The sequence below is a fragment of the Agrilus planipennis genome, unplaced genomic scaffold (genome assembly GCF_000699045.2).
Source record: "Agrilus planipennis isolate EAB-ADULT unplaced genomic scaffold, Apla_2.0 scaffold325, whole genome shotgun sequence".
NCBI classification, from domain to species: domain Eukaryota; kingdom Metazoa; phylum Arthropoda; class Insecta; order Coleoptera; family Buprestidae; genus Agrilus; species Agrilus planipennis.
In genome coordinates this window covers 190,854-201,985 of record NW_020439090.1, presented here as the reverse complement: position 1 = coordinate 201,985, position 11,132 = coordinate 190,854, and the positions used below count along the sequence as shown (strand labels likewise).

At 33.8% G+C, this 11,132-nt stretch overlaps 1 protein-coding gene across 2 annotated transcripts in view; it reads left to right on the top strand.

Moving 5' to 3' along the window:
* Positions 1 to 11,132, top strand: part of LOC108742140 (protein phosphatase Slingshot-like) — a 44,749-nt gene that overhangs the window by 19,269 nt on the left and 14,348 nt on the right. The window contains exon 1 of one of the 2 annotated variants that reach the window (XM_018477201.2): positions 2,593 to 3,260. The exons of the other annotated variant lie outside the window; for it this stretch is intronic. Within the exon in view, the coding sequence (XP_018332703.1) occupies positions 3,199 to 3,260 (62 nt within the window). The 5' untranslated portion in view covers positions 2,593 to 3,198. Of the gene's footprint in view, positions 1 to 2,592; positions 3,261 to 11,132 lie in introns of those variants that run through there. 2 annotated transcript variants of the gene reach the window in all.

The window sequence follows — 11,132 nt, the reverse complement described above, 5'->3', positions numbered from 1 at the left end:
TCAATAACTTTTTAACGGTTTAGTGAATCGATTTGTAATTTTTACAGGAGTTTTAGAATTGAATGAGGAACGTTTTTCCAAATTTTTATTTGTCTTGTAGCATTTTGACATACCTCCCAAACATCCTTAAACGACACAACGTCTCACTTATGCATTGATTACATACAATAATCACTTGTGTTTGCAGAATGCAGACAACACAACCAATAACACCTATCTAAAGTAAATATCTATACCAACAAAACAATATCTCTCCAGTTAATGCGATCAAGGAAGTACCAAGTACATATATCGGGTATTTACAGAAATAATGCCATAGCAGCGGAGAAATGTCGATTACTAAGGTCACTAAACATTATTTCTTTAACCAAAAGTCTAAGTTTGTATACGGTGGTCTAGCATAATTTGTGCGGGGCTTCTGTTATCCTAGGTCCACACCATCGCGAGTTATACTAAAAATAATTGTTTTTGTTAATTATTTATGTACATAGAGATCTCATTAAGTTATGTATCATGTATATTATATCGTAACCAAGAACAGAACATTTTAAAACGTAAATTCCGTACATAAGTGGCTTATTAATTTTATCTTCCAAAAAAACAAATGATGCATATCGTTAATGTTTTTAGCCGAAGGAGCTTCAAAACAATATTATCCTGCGATACCTTGCCAGGAGGTACGCGGAATGACCTCGTGTAGTCTTTAACCTTTTACGAGCGATCGTGTTTTTTTTTGCCATTCGCGACCAGAAAACTTCGTCGTCCGTCAGCGTTCGCCAACTTGACCATAAACATTGTATGTATGGTAAGATTGCCATTGAAAGTGAGACATCTTATTTTGCATTGGGTTTTGGTCGTTCCCAGTTCTCCGGCCTCAAACGTGCCGTCTTTTTTGTACTATACTTCCCCGAGGCCGGAGTCTCACTGAACTCTATCTGAACTAAAATTTTCCAGGTAAATATTGCTCTGTATAGTTAAGGTCAAGTATCTTTGTGACTGCCCTTTTTAGGCAACGGCAAAAACTCGGCATAATTAACTTGTATATAAACTCCAAACATAAATGGTGTACGATACGGCCAGATCAAGCTATTTGAATAATTTGCGCGTGTCAGGAATTTTCGTGTTGGGGGTGGTTAGGTGTTGTTGCCAAGAAGTTTTGAAAACTTATGTAATAGAATAAAAGTTCTAACTTTCCACAAAATGTACTCGTTCTCAGATGGAATAACTTTTTCCGGGTTAAACGTTTTTAAAGTTTTGTGTTAGAAATTCACTTTGTTACCGCTGTTTTATTGCATATATGAGGAGCACCGGTTATGTAGACTTTACAAATTTGGGGAATACTTTTTTTGGTTTTGGCTCGTGTGACAGTTTCCATAAGGATGATTGAGCTTTGGTTTCCACGTCGTAACCATAAACCCATAATTCGTCACCAGTTATGACTAGGGTTGCCACCTTTTCAGGCTTTACATAAAGTATTTCTCGACTAAAAGATTAAAAAAAAGTACTCAGCATAAAATAAAGTATTTTATTTTTTGTTTTTAGAAACATATTTTTTATTACACCTAGCAGCCAGTAACAAATTGCTGTCGCTCTTAAATACATTAATAGCCTCTAAACATGGAAAACAAAGATTTAAATAAACTAAAAATTCATTTTTAATTAGTTTTAATCAAACTTTATTCTTGTCATCCCACCACTTTGCGTTCATAACAGAGAATACTCTTTCTGTAAATGCTGAAGTGGCCGGAACGGACAGCAAAAGTGACACTACTTTGAAGAGATTTTGGAAATCTGGTTGTTCCGTAAATATGACTATGTCAATCAAACTAACTTTCAGAAACATAGAAACATTCTCAAAAATATTATATTGTGTAATATTATTGATGTAAAAATACTCTGAATTTCGAATAATCGCTTACAAAATTACGATGTTTACTTAAGGCCTTAAATAAAGTATTTTTGCGTAGTTTATGTGTCTTGTAAAGTATAACGTACGCACAGTCGAAATAGAGTACAATACTTTATAATAAAGAACGGGTTTTAGGATATGTTTAGGTCCTCAGCAACTTCTGTAACGATGATTTTTCGGCGATTGGCTAATTAATACTATTTTCTTCACTTCATCAATGTTTTTGCCTGTTGTTGACGTGCTCGGTCGTCCGGTACTCTCTTCATCATTTACATCTTCTCGACCCTCTGAGAACATTTTATACCTCCGATAAACGTTGCTTCGGTCCAAGGTAGCTTCACTATATGCCACGGTATGTATTTTTTTTCACTTAAATGCCATGAACTGATTTTTTCGAATCCTTATCCGTCCATCTCCTTTCAAGTCAACAGGATACGGACAAGCGATCTGTGTTGGTGTCCTGCCACCGTTTCCTTTGACCCGGAAATGTTGCAAAGTAAAAAATTCAAAAATGTGGTGTTTTTCCAATCGATTTCCATAAAATCGCGCGTCAATCGTTAGATCGAGCTCACGTCATACGTCTATTCCAAATTAGTTGATTGTTTCGAAAAGGCCAGGTGAGGGAGCGGTGTGTTGGTGGCCAAGGCGATCGACCAGTTAGCGAACGTGTATAGCAGCGCAGCGCGTCTAGATCAGCCGAACATAGATCTCCATGTTAGGGAGTCTCTCTCACCATTCAGCGAATGTTCGCGTAATTACGCGGCGCGATCCGTTTTATTTTCGATTCGGATACGCGAGCAGCAGGTGTCCGTGCGAAGAACTTGTGTCCGTTCGCATGTTTTACGAACGAATTCCAAGGGTCTAAATATATACATAAATTCAGTTCATTGTGAATTTCTCGTAGGATATATGTATAAATAAATTGTTGTCCGGTTTTCAGTTGTTTTGAATCGTCAAAGCGATTGTAAAAGTGGACGTAAGTAGAAGTGCTTTTTCTCGTTTCGCGAAACGTCTGAAACAAGTGCTAAGGCATTCGTACATTGTAGTGATTTTGGTGTAAATCAAATAAACACAACATTGTTATGTTTGTTGGAAGTGGTGTTCTTCAAAGTGCTCTTGTTGGTTCTGTAAAAATCAGAATTTTTATGAAGAGCCTTGTCTCCAATTACAGAAGGTGATTGTGTATCTACAGGATAATTACGTGTTTGTTCTTGTTTTGGAGTATCGTTGCTGAGTGCTTATGAAAAAATAGGTCACTATTCTTTTCTGTTAACTTTTTGCTGGTGATAATGGTTGTTAATAGAAGATGCAGTTTTACAAAGCACCATTCATCTATGTGGGACACTAACGGGTAATTTTAATTACATTTCTCTGTCTAATTTCTCTTCAACCGTTTTTTGTTGGATGACATTTTCACGTTTTAGATGTCGACTTTAACAAAAGTTTATGTTTTATCCACAGTTTTAGACCGAAACATTGTATTGAAGTTTATTATTTTTTTTAACTATTTCGAAAAATTAAATTAATTATGGTTTGGTTAATGTCGCTCGGACGAGGGTGGAGGGGGTAGGGTAGATCCAAGGACTTCGTCTCCGCTGATAAGAAGTGGGGGTGGTGAAGTGGAGGCGTGGGAGGGGGAGATGGGAAGGGGAGAAGAAATGTTATTTTTATGGTCTCACTTATTATCATAGCGGGTAAATGTGGGAGTGGGGATAGGGATGGATTTCCTCCCTCCTGTACCTCTACATTGTCACCCCCAACTTCCACTACATTTTTGGGGTTGCTCTCTACTCCCTTCACCCGCCACCGCCCTCGTCCGAGCGACGGTCCCATCATCTAGACATTTACCGGAATTTTTATCTGTTTGTGACGTTTATTCAACACGAACCAAAATATATTTTACATAGTCATTTGATCGTCAGTAAATTCTCAGGAATATTCATTTTAAAAAGGAATTCATAAAATCATTAAAAATAATAACGGATGTACTTTTTACTTACAATCACTTTCATATTTATAAAGTATTTTCATTTGTTTTAAAGTACTACCAAAGAATTTGTTTAAACTTGCATTAAAATCTTTAATTCATTATTATATATCATAAAATAAAACTCGGTTATAGAAATATTTGACTGTAAATAATTTTTTTATTTCTAGCGATGCGCCCAAAATACGATATTCTGTATCACTCTTACTTTTATATTAATATAAAAAGTGTATTATAATTTGCTGTTTTTGGTAAAAGTTTTCGCGGCCAGTAGGTGAGCTGATGCTGTAGTGAGTCGTGTCTAAAGGTCAGCATCAGTTGGAATTGCTTTCTATCGTTTTACTAGCACGAGCGGCGAACTTCTTCAGAGACCGAAGAAGCAATTCCAACCGACGACGACCTTTAGACCACAATCGAGTTTGCTCTTTTTATTAAACGTTCGAACTAGGAATTTTGGTATTTTATATCAGAAGTAGGTAGCTACTATATGTAATAGCGTAGTACGTTATAGAAGAACTCAAAATTATAACCGGGACTTATGTACGTTTTAAACGTAAGTAGGTACGTTATAAGCGTGCACCTTACAAGTGTCTAGTCTTTACTGCCCATGTCCTAAACCTGAAATTTGTATATAATAAATAAGACATGATTGACACAAGTTTCAAGTTTTATCTGTAAAGAGTAGTTCATAAAATGAACTTTAAAGAAATCTAATTTTTCTAAAAACTATTTATACGGAAACTTAAGAAGTCACTGTTAATCAATTTCGATGGTTGGAAAGCCTTGAAGACATTCAGGGGATAACATCAGCTTCCCTAAAAGGTCAAAGGGGTAAGGTGATTGAAAAGGTTATAAGGGGTAATGATACGGAAAGGGTTAGGAACTATATATCAATAGTGCAGAATGTCTTAATGTTTATCATCACTTTGTAAGTTGACCGGTAGAGTTAATTATGAAGTAGATATTTTTGAGTTAATGTAGGTAGTCATTCTCTGTAATGATACAACAAAATGCCTCATCGACTTCTGTATTGTTTAATCGGGTATCGACCTGTTTAAATCGTTTACTAATTTACATCCTTTTTTTAAAAAGTAGTTAACCCTATTAGTCAGTAGACAAACAACCGCATTTATCATTAAGTAAGTGTTTAACTAACTGCAGTCAAAATTAAGCACATATAAATTAGAAAACAAATCATAGAGAAGACATATCATATGCATGAATGTTCGCTATTGACCCTATTGGGCAAGTAATTTTAGGTGGTCCGGATGATTTTCAAAATTTTTTTTAAGTCCAGAAAAAATATATTAACTTGCTTACTTATTTACAGAAAAACATTTCTTAAATAATTTATTTGAGTAATTTACTTTCAAAAAATTTTTGGGTGTTCAGGTTTTGACCTTCCGCGGTCGTCCGGACCTGGACCGCGATCCGCCAGTTGCTCAATACTTGACCTTGTACACCAGTTATAATGTATCAAAGAGTGGTGGATGTTGAATGTTGTTACATATACTGGGGTTCTTCGAAATTTTAACATTTCTGTTGTATATTAACAAACAATAGGTGTCTTACAAGAAATACAAATATAGGTACAGAGATAATTTTTTCTACAAATTATTTGTTCTCTACAACAACGCTAAAGAATACATATGTACTGTAAATTCCTTTTAAATATTACGTACAGTAGAATCCGATTATTATGACTCCGTTAATATTGACCAACCGCCTATTATGACGTAATTACACTACGAAGTTTGGTTTTCATATAAAATTCTTTATAAAAAAGTCGGATATAATGACTTCGCTTATACTGACATGTCGCTTATTATGACCCACTTTTAATAAATTGTCCGGTTATAATGACCGACAGTGTAAAGTATCGATAGCGCTCTCCTCACATCCGAAGAACCCACCGATGACAATATCGTACAGAACATTAATGCTAAGGAACAACTTGAAAGTGATGGCGAAGAGGAAGTCGAGGAAGAACCATTACCTACCGCGGACGAGGCATTAAAAGCTGCAGAATTATTATCCCGATTTGTTAATAGCAATATTGAAAACGATAATTTGACCATGGCGATGTCTTCTATACACAATAGTATTAGAGACTATTTTTACAATAAAATGAAAAAACAAAAGCAGACAAAAATTACAGATTATATTCATTAAAAAATACATTTGTATGTGTATAATGTGTACGTAATAAACGTGCAATTTTGATTTCATTAGTTACTATGTTTCTCTATTAAATTAAATACATACATAAAAATTTTTTTTTTCACAAACCGCTTTGTATGACGTCCGGTTATTATGACGTGTTTGTCGATTCCCTTCGATGTCATTATAAACGGATTCCACTGTATATCTTCTTGATATATGCATTTATATCCAGATAGTATTGGATGACGTTATGTATCGCCATCTGGTGGGTATTTGCTATGACTGAAGCTTTTTTTAAGCTTTAAACTAGGCCCTAACGATGTACTTTAACTTGTCTTATATGTAAGTATATACATTCGTGATAGGGTGGTATATCAATGAATTCGAAACGCTTATTAGACATCATAAACGAGCCATAGGTAGTCTCGATAAATAGAAAAGGACACAAGGTACCTTTTGTATAAACAAAAATATTGGTCGTGAGAATATATACCAGTAAAAACTTAAAAACTATCCAAAATTAGAATTACTAAGAAAATCAAAAAAATCGATTTTTAATAATAAAATAATCATGATTTTTATCAACGTTGGAATAGATCGTTTTATTTGAATTATTGTTTTTTTTTTTTAGTTGCTAATTGTTCTTGTTAATCATGATTACAAATTATTTCTGTTTTTATCTAACAGTCCAATAGTTTATCTTTAAATTATAGAATTACAGGTGAATTATTTTTATTTGTATTATTTATTTTAATGTTCTCTTTATATTTCATAGTATGAACATATATTTCTTTTGTGTCATTTTTTTAGTTTGACTACCAGCGTATAGGTTTTGCATCATGCTATATTCAGACGTTTTTGAATAATAAATTACATTTATTATTTGAAATTTTGTATCTCAAAAAAATAAATAAAACTACCATCATTTAAGTCTTATTATCTCTGGTTGTTTAGGTACAATAGATATTATGTATTTCGGAAAATAAAGGAAAAATGTATAAAACAAAAAGCGGTCTCAACAAATTAGGAAAAAAGTTTTCCTTAATACGAAACAGGGCTTCGTAACACGTAGTATTTACAACATTATGAATTCATACACTTTAAAAAAAAAAAACAATTGTACGAAGTTCGACCACATGTAGGACACTAAATTAAGATAACAGTCCAAATCTTCCATGAAATGTAGTACATACATAAATATGTACAAAAGTCTTTGTTGACTGACCCTGCCTTTCAGTAAATCTTTCTAACACATCTTTCGTTGTTTTTAAGCTCGTGTGAACGACAAGTTTTTTTAAATCACCGTGCACTGATATGTACCATCAGCATTTCTTCATGTGGTTCGAAAGAAAGTGTGCGTTATGCGTGTGGAACTAAAACGATGTAAGTGATTTTTTATCATCGTTGTTATTACGCTTGTTTATTATTTCTTGGGCCCCATTCTCGCTCTCGTTGACATTTCACTGACTACCGTGTTTTTCCAGTTTTACATATAAGGAGCGAAGTATTCACATTTTTTCGTCTACTTGGTGCACATGCACATTCAATACACACCTTTTTGAAATTGTTCGTGGAAAGCATGATAATAACAACATTAGGAAAAGGTAGACAATTTGGAATTGCCAGCAACGCTGGAGGTAGGCATTGATGATACAATATAAATTATAACAAGGAGTCAAGTGTTATTCATTTTTATTTTAGATTAGCAAGACGTGATCGTTTTGCTAGACATTAGTTCTACAAATATCGATTTTTATCAAAATAAAATACAGCCTATGTTACTTAGGGAAAGTGTAGCTTTCTGTTAGTTTCGGAATTTTTAAAATCGATAGATTACATCCCATAAACTATCAAACAAAATTTAGTGGTAGTCGAAATGTTCGCAATGTTCTTTTGTCAAAGAATATATTTCTATAATCATCTACTTCACATTTACCTTGCGAATTTTTTGCTGTGTATGAGCGAAAACAATGACTGTTTTATTTTTTATGTGAACTATGAGTTCGTATCATTGAAAACAATTGTAGAATCCTAAGCACCAAGATAATACTTATGCACAACGAAAGTACAGTAGCTAAGTACATGAAAATGAAAGAGGGCCCAGTCAAATTGGCATTCGATAAATAATTATTCACGAAAGCACCAGGGGCGGACTGACGAATTGGCGATAAAATACTTAATGGGAAAATTCATTTTCAATTTTTTCACACTTAAACTCCTTTAGGTTAATCATCTTTCATAGCTTAGTGGTCAGAGCATTGGTGCGTAAAGCCAAAGGTCTCGGGTTCGATTCCCGACGAGGGTGTGACAACAGCAACAAATTTTTCCTGATTAACCTGAAGTAGTTTATTGGGATCCGTCAAATGGGAGGAGCCTAAAAACATGGCGCCGATTAGGGAAAATTTATCGTAGTTCCTATAGTGTACCGTGCAATTTCCAAGTTTCTAAATTACGATAAAATAATAAGTATTGACACAATAGGTGAGCGTGTTTTTAATGCCAATCACATTATAAAATTCGGAAATTACAAATTCCGTCAAGTTTACTGCCTACTTTTAGAAGAAAACTTCGTCGACTCCATCATCAAATACATTTTTACAATTTTACAATTTGCGTGCACAGTTCCTATGTAAATTTTTCCCTCATTCGAGTTATAAATTTTGCCACCAGATGGTGTATGCCCATTTGACGGATCCCAATAGTGGGTAAAAAATTGAAAATGAATTTTCACATTAATATTAACCACTATTAAATGTCAAAGCGTAAAAAAAGTCTTACCTATGCTAACATAAAACTGATAGAGGTGATTTTACGTAATAATGTTCCCATAAATTTTTATCATACCATTATTCGTGGCGGAGTTCATAAAATATGTCTTGCCATTTTATTCATTCCGGGAAATAGAAAATCGCTGCGATCATACTGCGACATTATAGGTAATGACGTGCTCTCTCGACAACGTCTCCAATCGTAGTAGGATTGTGGGTTAAACGTGTAGGTTTGCCTACGTCCACGTTTGTTGGCAAAAAAACCCGACAATGTATTCTTATGACCAACTTGGACGCGTCCCGCCGCCTTTCCAGAAAACCATTACGAGCTTGGTATGTACTATATATACGTAAACAGTTCTCATGACACTTCGCGTATTGAAATTTGTTTTCTGGAAATTACTCGACCTGCAAACTGTAAACTTTGCGGAAAACTAGAGATTCAAGGTTCGATTTGATCTTCAAGTTGCTGAACTTGAAATTAAGTCAAGTTCAAGTCAAGACTTAAATTCAAATCAAGTTCAAGTCAAGTAGAGGTACATTTCGAGTATTTGGCAAATCAAGTATATGTTCAAGACGGTTTGACTACTTAATTTTTTAAAAAGCTTGATTTTTTAGCCACTTCAATTGATGAGTTATTACGGAAAACGTGGTCCAATCTTGTAAATTTGTAGAAGCGAATAAGTTTACATTAATGCTAAGACATTACAGTTTACATTTAATAAACATATAACCTAGATTAGATTACTGTTTGCAAATAGTTAAGGATGTGGGCTGTTCTAGTTTTAGGGAAATGCGAAGTTTAGGTCAGAATAGGAAAGAGTGGAGGTACGTGTCCAACCAGTCTTAGGACTGACGACCATATGTTGATGATGATGATGATGATGATAATGATGCTTTCAAAATAGAAAATAACTTTAGAAACTATTCAAGTACGAATAAATATTGTTTAGAAAAAGACATTTAATATAGAATATAGAAAACCAAAATCGCAGTCTAAAGCTGTGTTAATAAAATTTGATTGTTCATGTATCTCTGTGTGTATTATTGTTACTTTCGTCTTCAACGACTAATGTGAGGCTTTTTTGTATATCCATTTGCAGCTGTTTTTCTGGCTTGAGAGGTTTTTCTAATGTATTGTAATTATTTTTAAGCATTTTTAGCGGTTAATTCAGCAAGGTAATCAGTAAAATGCTATGAAACTTCATCTTTTACGCTATAATTTTGCCATCATGTCTTAATTGAAAAGCTAGAAGTTCTCTAATGGCGAAAACGTTGCAAATGAAGAATCCGCAAGAATTAAAAATAAAATTGTTTATTTAAAATTTTAGCAACCAGACGTCTTGGCAAAAGTGGCCAGTTTCTCACAGTGTTTATGTTAACAATTTATTTTTACTGATTTTATTGTTCAGAACTTGTTTTATATATGAAAACATCAAAAAAATATTTTCTTTAGTTGATAGAGGTTAATAATTTATTTTTATTTAATATTTCCTCATAGAGGGTAGAATATAAATTCAAAAACTAATGTTCGGTAAAGGAAAACTATTTCTTCTACTTCGAAAAATCGTAACGATCCTTTCTCACATCTCTGGTTAGTTTTCGTATGCTATTTGGTATTAATAAACGTCTGAAAACATCATTGGGGTCATTAAATTCTAAAATCGTGCATCTTCTCGACTTGACGGAAATTAATTTGCGATTTGGCTTCTGAACTATCCATCTGTACATATCTACGATGTTCAGTTACGAAGTGGTTCATGGTTAGTTTACGCATCAAAAAGGCCACTTACACAGGCAATCGTTCGTTAATTTCATCTTAATCCGCGAATGCTTTTATCCTTGAATTAATAGCCACACCGTCTCCGCGATGTACTTCTCCGCATCATATCTGCGTCCACATGTGCGTAAATGATGAACGTAAAATTAAATGATGATTTTCCTGCTTTGATCTGGAAACGTTTCGCAGATATGCGTATCATATCGACATTTTAACGGACATGTGTTCTCTAGCAGAAATAGATTGAGTTTTAAATGGTGGAAAGCAGATATGTAAGCAATAAATTATATGATGTACTGTTATGTAGGTAATGAAAAGAAAAAATAGTGTAGGAATAACTGTAAACGAATTTAATTAACCCTTCCTAAGTACAGAACGGATTTATTTTTGTTAAAGCGAAGCATGTTTTATGTCTATACCGGTTTTTTAATCCTGAGTTATCTGACTTCCTAGATATCGAAAATTTTCTAGTTTTTCACCTCCAATATTCATATTTTTTATTTTTATTGGATAAAATGAATTTGA